This window comes from Sylvia atricapilla, chromosome Z, assembly GCF_009819655.1.
Source record: "Sylvia atricapilla isolate bSylAtr1 chromosome Z, bSylAtr1.pri, whole genome shotgun sequence".
NCBI lineage: Eukaryota > Metazoa > Chordata > Aves > Passeriformes > Sylviidae > Sylvia > Sylvia atricapilla.
In genome coordinates, this window is record NC_089174.1 from 45,910,086 (window position 1) to 45,929,168 (window position 19,083).

A 19,083-nucleotide genomic window follows, 5' to 3' on the forward strand; every position below is an offset into this window, starting at 1 on the left:
GTTACTTCTTTTACTGCTGTTCGTTATGTCCACAAGAATAAATGTGCCATAAAAAAAGCTGTGATGTGAAATACCCCGAACTTGCATTACATACAATCTCACAGCTTTTTGTTAGTATACACTCATTATCCAGCCTGGGAGGAATTCCCCAAAGGCTTGTGGATCTCCAAGACCTGCAGTGGACTGGACCCAGCACATCCAAAATTCCCACTGTTAATGTGGGTGGGATCCTGCTCAGTAAGAAGTCTCTGTGGAAGAAGCATCGCTGTACTGAAACCTTAATCTTGGGCAGATGAGGCATCCTAGAAAATGTTCGCCGTTGCTAGAAATCTACCTTTAAGTGTCTGTTAAAGAGTGAAGCTTTTCAGCCTTTTACATACATTCTGGCAAAAGTCCCTGGGATTTCTTCAGAGCTTGTGTATAAATACCACTGATGATTTAGCTCTGATCAGCGAAGCAGAGAGATGCTGTTTAGCAATGTGGGGAACACACTTGTTGCTCTTCTGATCCTAATAAATATGCCCATGGTGTCACATTAAATGCTTTACTATAGTTTGTTTCCTTCACTATGCAAGTTCTGCATCAGAAGATGAATATGGAAGAAAAATACTTGAAAACATATTAAAATAAAAAAAAAAAATGGCAGACTTAAAAAGTCATTCATTCTATGTGCACTGTGAAGACTTCAAAATTACCAATGGAATCATCAGAACCACACACTTTCAGCTGAGCCATCCACTCAGATCTGCATGACAGAGGCTCAGCACTTCCCTTGGCTTCAGACTGTAAATGAATCTTATCCTGGAAAATCGTGCTGGTACTAGGAAGTACAGCCATGCAAGGAGACACACCTACAGACCAGGGAGCACTACCATGGATACTAGTACAGCCCTTAACAACAACAATTAAAAAAAAAAACAAAAAAAAGGAAAAAAAAAAAAAACCACAAAAAAAACAACCCACAACAACCACCAAAAAAAACCCCAAACCCAAACAAAAAAAAAACCCCAAACAGCACACCAAACCAAATCCAAAAACAAATCAGAAACCCCACCAAAACAAAAAAACCCAAACAAACTAACTTTGTCCTGTGTTTCACTGTAGCAGCATCCACATTAACCTTGAAGCCCAAAGGTATATTAAGCTGTCAGGATCATTCCAGGTTCCTTGGCTAATCCTCACAGAGCTGTTTTGCTGCAGGATGCATGTGACAGCTGAGGGTGGTGCAGCAGAGACAGGCAGTGCTGAGGCATCAGGCTGTGTGGTGAAATGCTTGAAATTGTGCAGCAATGGAACTACAAAATGGTGATACTTAGGAGAAAATGTATCCCTGCTTGGCCCAGCAGCTCCCCGGGGAAAAGGGAGAAAAGCCATCTGGTGACTGCAGTATCTGGCAGACACAGCCTTTCCTGCTGAAAACTTCCCTCTCCTGGAGCTTATGTGTCTTCTCTCAGGCCTTACCACAGAGACGCCTGGATGCCACCACATAGCTTTTCACATGGCAAGTCCTTATTTGCATTAATCTGACAAAACTAACCCAGAAAACAGGACAGAGAGTTCCCCTTATGAGCTAACTTGCAGGAAGCAGACTAAGAGAGTTTCTTATCCCCTTCCCTGCTCTCTGCAGCAGGGAGAACATGGCTTTATGGGATTCCCATCTCAAATCCTTCTCCTCCCCTGCCTTAGTACAGCAAGGACGAGAAGAGGCCTCATGGCTCCATTCTGCCTTTGAGGTAGAATCTCCAGGTGCAAAGAGCTCTCAGGAGAACTGTATCTTGTAGCCAGTCTACCATGTGGCAGACTACATAGGTTTCAGTGTTTATCCAACAGAATTAGGCACCTCCAGCATAACATGTGAAGTGTATTTGTGCAGTACTTAAAAAATTATAATGGAAGCACTAAAGGTTATTTATCATAGATCTTTCGGAAATCTAGATATAAAATATAGTTGTTGCCATCCTGTACTGATAAGTGATACAGAAACAGCATAACAAATTATTACAGTGTTCCAGACCTGATGACAGACTGAATAACAAAACTGTATTCTTTCTAGCCTAACACAGGAAGATCATGGGGCAGTCCCCATCAGTGCTTTACACCAGACCTGCAAGTAGAGTTTGTACGTTTCTTCACAAACACTCCAGTCCTCAAAACCACAGAGGTGAACTGGATAGCAGGGACCATGAAGCCAGGGAGACATTGGCACTGCTCAGATTTCGCTGAAGGTGTTGACTAATGGGTATATCCTAATTTCTTCTCAAGGATGGGTTGTTCACAGATTTACTATTAAATACTATCCTAGAAAGATTCCCGAAGTAAATACTCCTAAACTCCAGGGTTTTGCCTCATTAATGGAATTGTCATGAGGACAGCTGATGAACCATTGATTTCATGGTAGCAATTTTGGAAGCAAGAAGTGTTTGTCATGGCTTTAATGCAACCAATGCCCATGTATTTAAGTTGCCAGTCAAGCCAACAATGAGGCCTTGCTGAATTAATAGCACCATGGGAGAAAGGTACAATCTCTATGAAAATAACACAGCCCTGTCATTAAGCAACCTAAGAAACTATTCTCTTTCTTTTAAAAGCATTTGCCAGTAAAAAAAAACCCCAAACCTAGTAACTTAGATGTCCTTATGACTTACTGTTTAGTTCCCAGAATGACAGTAAATTTCAAAGACATTTTTTAGTCAAGACACATCTTTCACACTATTAATAAATCCTTTCTGTACATTCTACAACATCAGCATGTTGAGCAGTATTTTAAGCTCATCTGCTATAGGTCCCTTCAAAGACAATTTCTCCACTAACAAATACTGGAAATTGCACCAACATCTTGCAGCTTTTAAATAACTCAACTCATGTTTAGAAAGCATAAATGCTCCCCAGAACTTGAATAATTTAACTTGGATAAAGGATCTTGCAGTCTGCTCATAGCTGTTGCTGACATTTATGCACACATGCATCACTTCCAGTGCCATGATGCTGGTATTTTGACAGTCTCTGTGCTCCCCTCTTTGTGTGCTTGTTTAAACATACTTCAAGCTGTCAGGTTTTTTTAGTGCAAGCAGAGCCGAGCCCTGCATATTTCATACACTGACAAGCTGAGGGGAAAAAACACTTCCCAAGGAGACTGAGCACTGGGAAGAAGATTGGATTTGCTGTTCGTTCTACAGGTCACACAAGTATGGCTGGGCAAACAGTATCTCTGGGCCTTTGCTCCAGCTCTTTATGCTGCTTCCAGTCAGCTTTAAAGGACAGTTAAGTCAGTAATTTCAGGTAACTGCCTTGCTTCTCACTGGTACAAAGCAAGAGATGCAGGTCGATAGTGTGCATGTAGAATATATCTTCAAGACCTTATCTGGTCACACACCCACACCAAACTGATAAATCTGCTGTTTGCACACCTTACTACAAGCTACTGAAGCAGATGCATGATCCTTGGAGAGCTGAGACAGGTTGATCTCCACGCAGGAAAAAAAAAAATGGAATTGTTCTTGAATTCCTTCAGTTTCTTTTGAATTATGAGCAGCTCTGTCACATTGCAGATACTTTGCTCCAAAATCCCCATGGTAAAGGCCACACTACAAGACTGTACCCAGAGAGAGGAATCTTGTAGTTCTGGTGATGGACTGGGCACTCTGGTAATTTACAGGTAAGTAATGGATGGTTTTCAGGGCATATTCTAAGTTTAAAGGCAGCATATGAACAAGACTTTCCAAGCCAACATATTTTCCAAACCTAACTGATTAACAGAGACCTGGTTACAGAAGCCCTTCACATAAGCACATGCCAGATTAACCAATAAAAAAGCTTAATCTTTTCCTGTGTCCAGCATCCTTGGTGAGCCATGTTCAATTGGTACCCTTGGCCGTCTCCTTGTACATTCACATTCCTCCTTAAGCGTCTGTCCTGAAGCCCTTGAAGTCACCTTGAGCTCTTTCTCTTGACAAACACGACAGCAAGCTGTAAGACCTTTGTTGCAACAACTTGGACATGTCAGGACAAGCTGCCGGCAGTGCTGACTGGAACAAAGTTTATATTGGTCCCAGAGCACCCCACAGTATCTGCATGCTGGAGAGAGGAGGAAAATAAAAAGTTAACACCCATACTTCTCTGGCTGTTCCCTTGTAGAGGGCTTGCCAAGACACTAGGGGGCTGCCAGCTCTCATTTAAGTGGCTATTGTCTTGCAGGTTTTTAATTCCTATTTAGCTTGATCTTCTAGAATCTAGTTAATTTTAGAAGATCTTCTTTTACATACTTAAGACAGTTTTCCCTCTGGAAAAGAGGTGAGTGCTCACTGGTGCTTCCTCTAGCTCTGAACAGACAGATTTAAAGATTCTTACTGCCAAGAGAAGAAGACATACAAGTGGGAACTAAGCCAGTATGCAGGAATGTCACCTGCTGGGGAAGGGGATGCCATGGAACCTTCTTCCATCTACAAAAAAATAGCTTGTGCTGACAGGATTTGCAATCCTGGTAGAGTCCTTCCAGAACATCAAAGGTTTTAATTGAAAGCTACAGCCCAGTTTTAGCTGTACCAAGAAGGTACATACCACAGCACTTCCCCTTGAAGCTTCTGTAGGGATGACTGTGATGTATCCAGTGTTTGTTCTGTTTCCACACCAGGTCAGGCCTCCACACCTCTGAGATGTATAGTGAATTGCAGAGGAGGAATGGGAGGTTATGCTTGAAAGGTTACTAACTCAGAGGAAAAACAGCATTGCTTCCTTTAGAAGAAGGGCTAGGGGCAAATTACAGATATTTATATCTGGCAACTGATAGCAAAATAAGAGGTTACTTAATTTTCAGTAACTGAAGTGCAACCCCAGCCAGAAAATCAGGCAATGTTCTTAACAACTTCAACTAGAGGCCACTGAAATTCCATTGGATATAGAATTTCTTAAGCATTAAAATAACAAACTGCTATAGAGCATAGTGCCACTACTCTCCTAATACCTGGAACTCTTTGTTGATATTCTGTGAGACTGCTGGAGCAGAGGACTGCTGGCAGCAGGAGAACCAGTTAAGACTTTGGTCACTTGGCCAACCACAGTCTGATCAGCACTGTGGGCAACAAGCAGGTAATGACAGCTGTAGTGCTGGACTTAAGTCTCCACAGGTGCAGATGGTTCACAACAGGGGATACCACCCCTGTTCTGCAGAGGATACTTCCTTCTACTACTCCAGTTTTTGTGAACTCTTGTTAGTGACCCCTTTTCCTCTCATTTCTGTTTTATATGTTAAAGCGACAGTGTTGATAGTCATCATGAGAAGTGACAGCACTACGAGATCAAACCAAGTATGAGGAAGAACTACACAGGCCAGTTTGGCTGTCCCTATCCTGCACACCTCTGGAAATGATTGCAATAGCTTCCCAGCCTTCTGCACTTACATTATCTAGTCCTACCTGAGATGATATCTTCATTGGAACAAATGGCGTAACGATCATCAAATACAAACAGCTTCCCCCTGTAGAATCCATCTGGAAACTCTTCTAGGTACTTGTGAATTCCACCTTTTAGCTGGTAAACCTCTCTGCACACTGCCTGTTTAAAGCACATTAGCAGAAAAGCTGAAGGAGACCACAGCAGGGGTGGTGTTCCCAAAGCAAGTGCTGTAAATCCCAGGGGTCAGTGAAAAGCAGCTGCCTCTCAGTGACCATCAGATGGCACCATGTGCAGCCACAGCTCCAGGCAGTGCCCCCAAGGAGTACCGGGCAGCTCCACAATGCCGGCTTGTCGGCACAAACCCAACTCTTCATTTAATGTTACACTCAAAAAAAGCTGGTAACCTCTTCACCTGAGGAAGGTTTGCTGTGTCACTGCATAACTGCTTTTTTACTCCATGAACTTGTTATTCAGTTTTTATTTTGTCAACAGTTAGTAGAAGCAGAATTTCACAGGGTCCACACTGATGCAGTGGAAAAAAAAAACCCCAAGGTTTAAATCTCTAGAGAACCTTTGTGTTCCTTTGATCCTTGAGAGAAGGATCAAGAAGAAGAGTGAGATGAGCATTTTAGCACACAATCAAAACAATGCATTGTGCTGGATTTAGTTCTGCAACACTGGGAGAAGCACTGACTGGCTAATTTTCACCACTCTGAGATGCTCAAGCTGTGCAGTCATGACCACAGAGCATAACCTAGACAGTCTATTCAAGCCCTCCTGAGACAGTCCTACAAATACCTCTTCTCAGGAAAGGGGTTATGTAATTATTCTCTCTGCTGTGGCACTAGTCTATGCAGGTCATACTGAGCCACACTAAACTATCCAGGTCCTTGACAGCATGAGACAAGCACATGTCAGAGGCATTTATCTCCCCATGTGTACATTCCACAGTTAGTGCACAGCAAGAATTCACCAGCAAGACAAAAGACAGATGCCCTTAAAGCAGCCTCAATCCCTGACACTCGTGTCCTCAGAATGACATCTTACCTTGCTCCTGAGGTAAGCAGAGCCTCTTTCACAACGAATGCCTCCAGTGCAGTACATCAGGACACGCTTGTCTTTAAAAAGCTCCAGGTTTTCATCTACATAGCTTGGAAAATAGCTGAACTTCCTGATATCTGGAGCCAGACAGCCCTGGAAATGTCCCTGAAATTACAACAAATGGCCACATAGTCAGTTACAACCCTTGTTAAGTACAGACCTGGTAAGGTCTGTGCCTCAAACTAGAAGAAGTAACAAACCTTTGGGTTGGAATATTCAGCTCACTGCAGCTGTTTCAGGCATTCATTTATGCATCAAAACATATGTTAAAATCCGTAAGAGGACACAGCAAGTCTCCTCATTGAAACAAAGAAAAGAGAGCTAAGCAGAACTGTCAGAGAGGACAAACCACAACAGTGTATGAGGGGTGGTGGTTGTAAGAGCAGGATGCCCCTTTGTTTTTGACAGATGGGACAAGACAAAAAATACTGAAAAACATCCCTACAAATTATGCTACTTCAAACATTCATGCTCACATTGTATGGATTATTTTATTTTCTTCCTGCCCCACACTGTCTAAGTGCTTGGCCAGGCTGAGTTCCTGAGGTCCGCTACTGTTTGTTTTTAATATTCATTACTCAACTGCACTCCGTACACATTACAATCAACCTGGAATATGTAATCTCTCCTAACAGCAAGCTTACAGCCTCACAATCATAAATACTTCACCCCAGCACCTGTAAAGAAGCAGGCAAGCAGCACTTACTATTTTACTTTCATAGAAGTTCCTGCAGTCCAGCAAAATGGTATCACTTTGTCCTTGAGTGGCCTGAGACAAATACTGTTCTACTTCTCTATGAAATTCCTGAGGGGATAAATGGATTCCTTTAACAAGACAAAACAAACAAACAAAAATTTAAATAAATAAATATATAAATAAAATAAAAAAAATTTAAAAAAAAAAGGAGGGGGGAACAAAAGTGAGAAGCAGAACTATGAAATAATGTCACATATGAGATCACTGATCCAGATTCTCCTCATACTTCCAAACAAAACTTTTTTTGTGATTGTTCATAGACTTTTCATCCCATCTCAATTAGACAAGTTTATCCATGTTTGGCTTCCTATTGGCAAAAGAAAGAAAACTCAACACTCTTCCATACAATGGAAGATACAGCAGACAGGTACCTCTCTCTATCATCTTTTGTTGAATCCCCTTGGCTACTCTTACTGCTGTAGAAGAAGGAGTGGCATTCCGCTTCTCTTTGCTCATGTGTCATTATATTTGGAGGTGCAGTAATACAACTTTTTTTAATTAAACTCTTCTTGACAACAGTGGAAAATTTCCATAAACATAACTTGCAGTAATCCATAAAATATTACTTTCAGTACAACTTCAATTTACATAAAGTTTCTCAACTTTCAGGGCTTGGGACTCAATCTACTGAAAAACTAAAAAGCTCCACCAGCAAAATCCATTATCTTATTAAAAAATACCCCTACAAACAATCTGCCAGAGTAATAGGAACCATCTCCATAAAATGCTGCAAAAATAGGAGGAAAAAGGGAAAAAAAGTAAAGAAATTGCCAAACTTACATCCCACAAACAGGGATGTACAAATATGAATACCAAAAAATGGGAACAAAAAATAATCCTCTTCCAAATCCACAAAAAAATGCTGCAGAAATTTCACACCAACGAAACCTCTTGTTGGAAAAAAAAGCCCAAAGCTGCTCTGTTAATTGCTATTTCCTCCTGCGCTCCTGCTTATCACCTATGTAAGCATCCTTACAGCAAATTCACAGCAGGAACACCTTATCAGCTGTAACCCACACTAAGCAGCTACAGTTAGCACAAAACAAATGCAGTCAGATGGAGTTCATGCAGAACGTGGATCTGCTCAGTGCTAAAGGCAGGAGCATGGCTGCTGGCTCCAAAACAAGTGAAGCAAAGTCAGCAGTCCCTAACCCACAACAAGGTAACTGCTTCATGTCATCTCAACTTTCCTACAAAACCTGAAGTTAATTCTGAAGTTTTCTGAGGCAACTAAACACTTGGCTAGCCAAAATCTGGGCCAGCAAATTCTCTGCACCAGTGGCTTTTGACTACCAGTGAGATATCAATTTCTCTGTATCTATTTCTCCTGTGTCCTGTGCAAAGGGAAGTATTTTTGATGAAGGTATTTTACGTTTCACTCACCTCTCACTTGGGTGATAGGCTTTAGTTTATTTATAAGTTTATTTATTTTATTTGTAAGTTTATTACATACACTTACCAGTTTCCTTATAAGACACTATCTTTGGATCAATGCCCATAGGTACAATTTCTTTGAATACACCAACTCGAAGGTCTGGGAAACAGTAAGCTCCTCCTGCACTGCTCTACGAAATCAAACACAAAAACTATTTACCAAAATTTGCCTGGTGTCAAAATTAAAATTACCCACTCGCTTTCATTCTACAGCGTGTCAGAATATGAAAATATCGTTGTGGCTGAGGGAAAGAAATGTCTTTCCTGCTGAAATCCACACTCTAAATCCTGAAATTTAGGCAGCAGAACCCTAACGTGACCTGGAAGACAAGTGTCTTAGGCCCAATGACTACTCTGTAGGTGAGCCAGAGAGGATTTGGTTGGAGGAGCAGGGATGTAGACCAAAACTTGCCAGAAACATGTAACTAGTGCTAACTGTGATAAAGTTGAGGCCCCTACAAAAGCACGCTGATCCTGACAGGATTACTGATTACTCCAGTAATGGATCACATTGCCAGATTCAGGCCCTGCAGTTCTCTTCATGTGTCTGGCACTGGACACAAGCACAGCAGTGCCTCCAGTCATGTGTGTAATAGGAACTGCAGCGATCCATGTGTGTGAAGGTGATGTATGGGAGGCCAGCCAGGCACAAGATATGTTAATGGTGGAGGCTGACACCTCCCACTCCCCCCAAACTGAAGTGTGGGATTTCGCCTTCAGAAGTCCTAGTATGCCCTTTTTTGGTAGGCATCCCCACTGCAGGCGACACAGAGTGAGAATTTCTGCAGGGCTGAGCTTCAAACACAGCTTAGGCACCATCAGGTATATAAACACAAAGAAAAGTGCAGTGCTGTGCAGCACCATTCCAACTATCATGGAAACGAGTCTGCAGGAACTATAGAAGCCACTGGGTATGTTCATAGCCCCAAGCACAATTCTCACTCCTCTATCTCATGTATTCATGGCACAGCAATCTGGAAGCCTCACTCACTTGGGCATACAACACTCAGGAGGAACTGTCAGGCAGCAAACACCATAGTCCGCTAATGTATAAACACTAATGTATAAGCCCAGAGAGATCATGCAATGTTGAAGGTTTTGCCAAGGTCAGGGTAAAATTCCATCCCTGTTCTGTTTTTGCATCTACATATGACTGTAACTAACAGAACTCCTCTTGACATTCAGCCAAGAATAACAGACACTTATAAAGCTAAGACTGAATCATCACTGCAGCTCAGTATGGAATTTGAGTTTCACAAGTTCCACTAACTCCTTTGATCTAGTTGCTTATGAAAAAAAAAATAGCACTCCCTGCAAATAAAACTGTGGAGAAGAGCTGCTGCTTAAGCAGCAACTTTGCTTCCTTGCAGAGAAACCAGAATCTACAGTGCCTGGCAGCCAAAGCCTACCAGAATGCCATACGGTGCACCAGCCACTGCTGCCCTCGCCACATGAGGACCGGAATCAGCAAATATGCTCTAGTTAGACAGTAAGTGAAGCAGGAAGAAACCTCTTGACACTGCCTGTGTGCTTTCTCTGGAAGACACCCAATCCATGCAGCTGACAGTGCACCTATGTGGACAGCAAAGCCTGCATGAACCTAAACCAGCAGTACTGCTTTCAGTCAAATCAGGGTGAAGAGGAGAGAGCGCAAACCCTTTTTTGGGCTAAGCGTATGTCACGATGCCTGCTCCATCTGGAGTAAATGCTTGTTGCAGAATGGTTGGGCTTAAGCACACTCCCTCATTCACCTGTGCTGGGGGGCTTTGTGGCTGCACCCATAGCTGCCAAAGCTCGTAGCAGCTGCTATCACCACCCATGGAAACTCTTGATTCTGGCAGAAACCAGCAAAGATTTTTGGGACACTTGAGATTCACTGACATAGGTAAGGAGGGGAGCAGAATTGCTACAGCAGAAGTAATACTGTCAAGATGGAAAGTACTTATTTCTCGAAAATTAAATTACCTGTATTAACAAAGTCTTTGTAAAAACTATATTTTCATACCTTGAAATCCTCTTGACACAAAATGTTTTTGAACAGAGGCTGGGAAAGCATAACTTTAATGTAGAGACTTGTAGCTACTTTGCTTCCACCAACTGTCCCATTGATCCCTTCTGAAGCAACTCGTACCTAGAAGGCAAGAGGAGAAGCTGGAGCTGAGCCTTAGTTACAGCAAAACAGACCACAGTGAAATCAGCAAAATATGACTGAGTGACAAAGGGCAGGCACAGTAGTATGTTTAGAAAGAGATTGAATAGGGAAGGAAAATATGGCTACAATGAAGTTGAACATAAAGACAATAAACAGGAAAAAAGCTCTCAACAATCCAGTAATCACTTCTGAGCCATTTTAAAACAATCACATCAGGACAGTCAGAAAAGTCCACTCAATAAACAGATACATGCTGTACAAACAGTGAAACTGCTGTCTGCAAATCCTGCCTGCAGTCAGCATTAGAATTCCCACTGGAAGTTGCCTCAGAAAGAACAATAGGCTTGTGCCCCATGACTCACACAGCTAAAAAAGAAAATGTGAATATGTATAACATTGTATCTAATATTAAATTTCGGGATGAGTCATTTTATCTCCAGCACTGACAAATGAACAGAAGCTCTGAGGCGGGGGGGGGGGGAGGGGGAAGGGGGAAAGATTGAATATAACAATGAAGGAAAAAACCAACTCATTGGGAAGATAAATGCTGTACCTGTCTTGGAAATGAAATTAAAAAAAAAGAAAGAAAATAAAAGAAACTCAAGCAAAACACCAACTACCAGGCAAGACAGCTGAGCAGAGAAAGGAATGAATCCACGCTGATATTTCACCCCCCGGTCCTGTGTTGATGTACCACTGGCAGAGAGCAAGAAGCTACTTAGGAAGACAAGTCACAAGCCTCCTGCTCCACGTTGCCCTCCTTCTCCCCACAGATAGCCTAGGAACATCAGCTTTGTGAGGCTAAAATTCACCTTCTCTCACAGCCTCCAGAGGCCAGCTACACAACAATGCACGTTCTTGGTCTAGCCTACCAGGAATGAAGAGAACAGACTGTGCCGGAATCAGAACTGCTACGTTATGGTGTGGTCTAAGCTGTTGGCTGTTCTCATCTAATTCCCCGACAGTATGGTTTACAGCTTGGTATAGCCACTTGACTGGGAGCCCACTGTGCACTGAGGAGGGAGGATACAGGTGACCAGTGAGTGGAGCAAGCCCAGACCCATGCTATGTCTCCAGCTTGGCCCTCAGGCTGCAACGTGCTGCACATGCCCTTTAGCCACAGGATACACCCAGCCTGCTAATGCTAAATGAGACACCTGCATGCAGTTCCCTGCTGACACCAGTGATCAAGCCATTTTCATCTCCTAGTCTTTATCTAAAAGTGCATCACAAATTTCTCATGTGAATGTCCTTTCTGACTGACAGCAGGAGTGATAAGAAGACTCATTTTCCTGTTTCCATGTGTAACAGTGATGGAAATGGGATAACCCCTGCAAGAACAGGGTCTGCACAGTCTACTGTCTGTGCGGCTCACTCAGTGCCACACAACCCAGGGTTCCCAGCACAAAAAGGGATACAAGATATGTATTTTTTTTTCTTTCTTGTGATAGCTCTTCAACAGAACTCTAAAAGATACCTTACCAAGTCTGAGTCCCTCTTTTAATGGGATCATAAAAGAGTAGCACTTCCTGGTTCAAAATGTACCCTGTTCTCCACATACCCCATCAGCCTGAACTAAAAAGATGTGGTGTTTTTTTCCTTAAGAACAGAACCATTGCTTGAAACCTTACCTTGCCAGTGAGATGTAGGTGCTGACACAAAGCCTTTTGCCAAGCACAGAGTTTCTCTGGATCCCTTACCTCACAGTAACAGTAATAGAGAAGTACTTCTCCCACCTGGCTGCCCACAACATGGCAAAGGTAAGCAAATAGAAACAGAGCGTTAAGGAAGAACAAAATTACACTATTAGCAATAACCATTCAAAAAACAGACAATTTTCTTCTGGCAGATGTGTAGAGAAAAAACGCTCAAACAAACTTTGGAGGTATTAGCAATACTGGGTTTGATTTATTTCAAACAGAAGGAATGTTAACTAAAAAAAACCTCCCACACTTGTAATTCTTGGGACTGGTTACAAAATTAACTCCTCTGTATTCTCACTGCCAGTGGCCTACCATATGCTCTCCCCACACACAGAGCACAAGAATTGCTGACTTTTGAGCACACAAGCATGCCATTAAATGCTCACTTTGCCAAAACGGCACTTGAAAACTTAAGCTACTTAAATTTAAAAAGCCAAAATATTTTGTGATACTGCTTTATTTGTGATATTCCACATTCTGTACGGCACAAGCTGAACTCTGTCAGTCAGAAACATTTTGGTGAACCGTCTCCGTAACTAAATGAGCCCCTCAGAAACCTGAACAAGCAGCAGGAAAGGAACCCAGGCAGAGCATATCCTGCTGTTCTGCTCTTTTCTGTTGCGGCCCTTCCTTACAGATCTAAGCTGTCAAGCAACACCCATACAGGCCTGCTTTAACAGCGCAGAATGATACAGCTCTGACAGTTCAATCCACTATTAAAAACTGCAGCAGATCTAGCTCTTCATATAAAGGACACCCAAAGAATCCAAGGATCTAGAGGAACATCGGGGAAGACTCTTCCTATACCCTAGAAGTGTCGCTTGACTGAACCTCACGAAGTACTACTGGCAGATGATCATGTAAAGCAGAATACCCTGCTCCCGGACCTCCGGAGCGCCGAAGGGCTTTCTTACCTTGTCAGATCGTCGTGGCTGACGTGGCTTGTGTCCGGGAGCGCCCAGGAGATCTCCGGGTTGCTGCAGGAGTGCCCGCTCGGCCGGGCCGGGCCGTCCGCGGGGCTGCCTCCGGCCTCTGCCGGCCCCGCACCGAGCCCCGCACCGAGCCCCGCACCGAGCCCCGCCTGCCGCCCGACGTCCCCGGAGTGGTGCAGCGCCACGTGCCTGTGGATGCCGGGCAGCTCCTCGAACGCCTGCCGGCAGCACCGCCACCGCACGCCCTCTCCGCCGCCGGGACACCGCGACGCGGCCGGCACCTCCTTGGCTTTCACGAACAGGGAAAAGGCCTGGAACGCACCGCAAGCGTCCGCGTTACCGAGGTTACAGCGCTGCCCGGCCCAGGTCCGGCGCGGCCCCGCGCCCGGCCCCGACCCACCTTCCTGCGGGCGGCCGCGCGCTGCTTCCTGGCCGCCGCGGCCCCCTCTACGCTGCCCCGCGGCGAGCCCGGCCCGGGCGGCACCGCCTCGCCCGGCACCATCTCCGCCGGGAAGCGCCCGCCCCGCTCCTCCTCCTGCCCCGGAAGTGCTCCTGCTCCGCAGGGAAGCGGGCGGGAGGCGCCGTGCCCGCCCCGGAAACGGCGCGGCCGCGGGCGGGGAAGCGGCGCGGTTGCTCGGCCCGCGCGAGGTGTCTCGGCCCGGCGTTTTCCGCAGGTCCGCAGCGCTCCTCACCGCTCCTCCCGCTGCTCCTCCCCGCCATGTCGCGGCGGCGGCACAGCGACGACAGCGATGGTGAGCCCCGCGTCGCCCCCGAGCCGGCCCGGCGGGGAGGGTGGGTTGGGCGGGATGGAGAAGCGGCAGGGTTTCCGCGGCGTCGGTAACGCTGTGCTCGGTGTGTCGTTGGAGCAGGGCAGCCCCACAAGAGACGGAGGACTTCCGAGCCGTCGGAGATCGAGGAGAGGCTCGAGTCGCTCATCTGCAGGGTGGGAGAGAAGGTAGGCGGGCCGGCGGCTCGGGAGAGTTAAAGCCTTGTTTCCCTTTAGCGCTCCCCTTCCCGTGTGTGATGTGGGAGCTCTTCGTCTGTAGGAGCGACCCTCAGAAGAAAATATTTATTTTATGAGATTGGTGGAAAGTTGCCATTTTTTGTGAAGCCACGTGCTGTGGCGGGCGAGTGCTTAAATCGTAGCGCGATGTTTCCCAGTCAGTGATAAACGGCCAGAGAATAGTTACCTTTGGATCTAAAGATGGTATTGCTGATTTTGCGAAGGATGTGAAAGAATTACCTGGCCTGCCTACGGCACACGTTTCCAGTCCCGACAATGGGGCTGATGGAGGAGGGGGTAGCAGAACAAGGGATGGCTGTGCTATGAAAAACAAGATGCTTTGCTTTGTGCTGTGTTGTTAATCAATGTTCGGCCGCGCTACCGGGGATGCTCCTGAGATGATTTCAGATCTTGCATCCCTGGAGAGAGCTGAAGTTCCTAGCAGGGGGAGCTTGGCGGCCAGGTGCAGCTGTCCTGAGCAGTGGCTGCTCCTCTCAGGCGAGCGAGAGCAGATCTTCACTGCTAATGGAACCGGACTGTTGCCCTGAAAAATGAAGGGGACATTAAAGGATGATCTTGTCCAGCTTCATTGTCTTGCATGTGAGAGTCGGATTCATTCGTTTTGCCTGGTTGATGGTGAAACAGTTTTCTTTTATTTTCATTTTAGAGTAATTCATCATTGGAGAGCAACCTGGAGGGCCTAGCTGGTGTTTTGGAAGCTGATCTGCCAAATTACAAAAGCAAGATACTAAGAATATTGTGTACTGTGTATGTATTGAGGAGGTCTGGGGATATGGGATGTGCTTTCTTTGTGCGTAAGTTCAGCGTTTGAATTAGTTTAAAGACCATGAGTAGCTTTAATTCCTGATTTAGTTCCTGGTTCCAAAGTTACTGGCTGCTTACAGTTGTTATTTGTGATGTTTTCTCACGGCCTGTTATTTGTGATGTTTTCTTCCCTGGCAGTGATGTGCTCATGTCTTTCTAAGCCCATTTCGTAGAGGAGAGGTACAGGGAACGCGAGGAGCAGAAACCAGTATCTCTGGTGACTGCCAGCTCTCCTTCCTCTCCCTCACAAAGTGTGAAGTGCCGGAACAGAGGTGCCATTGTCAGGGTCACTGAGTGGTATTGAGGGAGGGGTTGTACAGGGTCGTTTGCAGAAGATAAGAAAAGTCCGAAGGAAGGATGTGGTGCAGGCTTTATAGCCTATGCTAAGGTTTTGCAGACATTTTTAAGTCCTATTTTGTAGCAATGTGTTTAATAAAAGGAAAGTAGTGTGCTTCGTTCCCCCATAGAAAGATAGCAGAAATACACTGCTGAAAGTACAGTAACATGTATACAAAAATGGTAGAGGAAAATTAATTCTTTACAGTAGGACCTGGCCTTCCCTATGCTGTGTAATAACATTACTTCTAAAATGTGAACTTAAAACAAGTTCTTGCATTCTTGCAATAAATTCTGCCACTGATATTATTTGTCCAACCCTCTGGTATACTCTGCAATCAGATATAAATGAAAACCAAATATTTTAGATGTACTAGAAACTGACAACTGCCTTTCTAAATGTTTGTGCATAAAATAGAAAAATATCTGTAGGTATTAACTGTGGGATAAAACTGTGAGATCACATTTAGTTGTCTTTTCTCATTTTCTCATGAGGCAAGTTTAACTTAGAGTAAGCAGATTCTAAGATGCTATGCAGTGGCCAATTGGCACATGATGAATAAACAACTAACAGTATTTCTTTTTCTGTGTCAGTGCACGTCTGCTACCAGAAAAGCTAACTGTTTACACAACATTGGTGGGATTGCTGAATGCCAGGAACTACAATTTTGGTGGGGAATTTGTAGAAGCCATGATTCGTCAGCTTAAAGAATGTCTGAAAGTAAACATGTATAATGAAGCTGTGCATTTAGTAAGTGGAGTTTTGTTTGTCTATTTGTTTCACATCCTATTTCTTTCCTCTTTTCACCTTTTTCTTACAGAGGAGCTAGATCTTGCAACGTGTGTTACAGTGACTTTTGCCATCAGTGTGCAGTGCACTGTAAATATTCCAAGAGGAAATGTGTGTTATGTGAGAAATATTTTCTTCAGGGGCAAGGAGTCATATTAAATTTGCAAAATTTACTTCCAACTGTATCTTTTTTGCAGTGAAAAATTAAATTTGCATTAAACAGAGATGCTTCTCGCTGCTTGTTCTTCAGTCAAATGTAAAAGATAAAAGAAAGTCAGTGCACTTTCCTTTTATTCAGAGGTGCACGACAATCTTGTGGCTCCCATGAAAAAAAATTGAAAAGAAAATGAACACTATGTTCTTAAAAGCCATTTTTGATGGCTGGTTTCCTTCTCCTGATGAGGGGTGAAGATCAAGAAATCAGTTTTAAGTGCTGCCTGCCTTTGAAACCATTTGTTCCATTCTTGTTGCTTATACATTCTGTCGGCTGAAAGGTATTAAAACTTCAGCAGTGTCTGGTTTAGAAGCCAAGTTCCCCACCTTCTTCTGAAACCTGCTGACGAAAATCAAGGTTCTATTCAAGAGACTGATGTTCAGTCAACTGTAGGACACTTCTGCTAATAAGATCTAATTGCTAGAATTTCTGTTATTTTAATAATCTGATACTGTATAGAATAGATTAAAGTAAAAAGTTTTCTTCTGTAGTATCAGTTTGCATGGTTCTCCTCATTGCTTAATTAGGAATATTATCCTTATGATGTTATTGCAGTGGGAGGGATTAAGGACATTATAATGAACAATATATTAGGCAGCCCGTATGATGCTTGTCATTGAAGGCGAGTCTGTACAGTGTGCAGTATTTCAGCCTTTGTGGTATACTGAATGAGTATTGTACTTTTATTGGTGGCTTGTTCTAATCATTTCAGTAATGTTTATTTGTTCTTGTGCAGCCAATTTAAAAAGTATTCATACAGAACACTTTTTTTCTCTTTAGGTACGTTTTCTGTCTGATCTTGTGAATTGTCATGTAATAGCTGCACCTTCAATGGTAGCTATGTTTGAGAACTTTGTGGGTGTGACACAGGAGGAGGATGTACCCCAAGTAAGCAAAAGATCTGTAGGCTCCCTGGGCCTGTTTTACAGTTTGTCTGTACTGTTTGTTCTGTCCTTATGCTTAGAACGGGGAGGTGTTAAGGAGAGCAACCTAAATGGATAGACACACAGTTTCCTGAGCATTAGTAAAAGGAGCCTGTGGAAGTTGGGAAATAATGCAAACAGTAAGAAAGTATAGTCCTTTATGGTGAAGTGGCCAAACTGAATTTATTTTACGTTACTCTGGCAGTTGCAGAGTGCCTAGCTTTTCTGCTATACTGACAATATCCAGGAGAACGTTGAAAGTGATGCCATTTATCCCATTTTTTAACTCTGCCTAACAGTTCAAGTTCAACTGAAAAAGTCCACTTTTCAAGCATTAATATTTTTTCTCGTGCCTTGCCAATCCAGTCTGCCACTGCTGAAATTTACATTCCCCCAGAACAACTTGCTGATGTTTTACATGAAAATGTGTGTGTAGAAAATCTGGTGGAGCTTACTTGTATACTAAGGTTTTGGTATATTACCTTCCCATAGGTGCGATGTGACTGGTATATGTTTACATTTCTATCATCTTTGCCTTGGGTTGGAAAGGAGTTATATGAGAAAAAGGATGCTGAAATGGATCGTCTCTTGTCTCAGACAGAAAGTTATTTGAAGTAAGTTGTAACTGTTTAGAAACACTCTCTTTGGTATCTATTTAAGTGTGAAGTAATAGCATTGATTTTTGCTCACTTTAAAGTATTCTAAAGCTTTAGCTGTGAACCATTTTGGGGAGGAACAAAGTCCTAAAAATGCAGTAGGTGGAGATTTTTGAACTTGAAAAGTTTTATGGTCTTGTCTAGTTCTAGGGTATGTTTAAGGTCTTGTACTTAATCAGCTGAAGGGAATGGATAGTAGTACACTCACAATAAAAAACAAATGTGCTGGCCTAAGTTAGTCTCTTAGAGAACAGGTTTTCTCTCCTGTTTACAGACGCCGCCAGAAGATCCATGTTCCCATGCTGCAAGTGTGGACTGCTGACAAACCACATCCACAAGAAGAGGTAATTGGACTTTACACTGCATTCCTTCAGAAAGTTGGAAAAATAATTTTTAGTAAGGTTGTTCTTTTATCATTAAATTAGAAGGCATCTCTAAGAGTATGAATGCTTCAACTTGTCTGCTGTTTGCCATTGATTCCAAAAAGTTCTGTGTGGGGAAGCCAAAATAAGAGCTTGAGTTGAGTAAGAAGGAGGGGTTTCTGTTGTTTGCTACAAGCCTCTGAGGAGCTGTTCTGAGGTAAATTGTAGTGTTTGGTTTTGACCTGCAGGTTACAGGGCTTCGTGTTAAAAGTACTTCTTGTGTGAAACAGAATGTATGTAAATTCCTTACTTACACTTAAATGTTTTCTCTCTGCAAGAAACAAACCTTTGTGACGGCTTTGTTTTTTCTCTACTTTAGGAAAATGCTAGTCTGATACATAGGAACTGTATGCAGAAATTACTGTGCTATTTTTCTTGGCAGTTAATCCAAAAATACTGGAGATAAGAGGTGGCATCTGGCTAGCTTAGGGTGGGATTTGGCTT

At 43.6% G+C, this 19,083-nt stretch overlaps 2 protein-coding genes across 2 annotated transcripts in view; one reads left to right on the top strand and one right to left on the bottom strand.

Moving 5' to 3' along the window:
- Nucleotides 1-2,417: 2,417 nt before the first annotated feature.
- Nucleotides 2,418-14,015, bottom strand: TSTD2 (thiosulfate sulfurtransferase like domain containing 2). Its single transcript, XM_066338458.1, has 9 exons — nt 13,871-14,015; nt 13,453-13,781; nt 12,467-12,575; nt 10,689-10,814; nt 8,709-8,814; nt 7,199-7,317; nt 6,439-6,597; nt 5,412-5,550; nt 2,418-4,074 (listed from the first exon to the last, which is right to left on the bottom strand). The coding sequence occupies exons 1-9, from the start codon at nt 13,970-13,972 to the stop codon at nt 3,815-3,817; spliced, it is 1,449 nt and encodes a 482-aa protein (XP_066194555.1). The 5' UTR covers nt 13,973-14,015; the 3' UTR covers nt 2,418-3,814.
- Nucleotides 14,016-14,078: 63 nt separating this feature from the next.
- The window catches only part of NCBP1 (nuclear cap binding protein subunit 1), a 30,898-nt gene continuing 25,893 nt past the window's right edge, over nt 14,079-19,083 (top strand). The window contains exons 1-7 of the mRNA XM_066338457.1: nt 14,079-14,222; nt 14,340-14,425; nt 15,141-15,241; nt 16,229-16,385; nt 17,419-17,526; nt 18,054-18,175; nt 18,492-18,561. Of these exons, the coding sequence (XP_066194554.1) occupies nt 14,189-14,222; nt 14,340-14,425; nt 15,141-15,241; nt 16,229-16,385; nt 17,419-17,526; nt 18,054-18,175; nt 18,492-18,561 (678 nt within the window). The 5' untranslated portion in view covers nt 14,079-14,188. The remainder of the gene's footprint in view (nt 14,223-14,339; nt 14,426-15,140; nt 15,242-16,228; nt 16,386-17,418; nt 17,527-18,053; nt 18,176-18,491; nt 18,562-19,083) is intronic.

Coding starts and splice junctions, on each gene's coding strand:
- TSTD2 (XM_066338458.1), bottom strand. CDS start 13,972: ATGGTGCCGGGCGAGGCGGTGCCGCCCGGGCCGGGCTCGCCGCGGGGC. Junction 13,782..13,870: donor GCGCGGCCGCCCGCAGGAAG/GTGGGTCGGGGC, acceptor GGTGCGTTCCAG/GCCTTTTCCCTGTTCGTGAA. Junction 5,551..6,438: donor CTGCTTACCTCAGGAGCAAG/GTAAGATGTCAT, acceptor TGCTTTAAACAG/GCAGTGTGCAGAGAGGTTTA.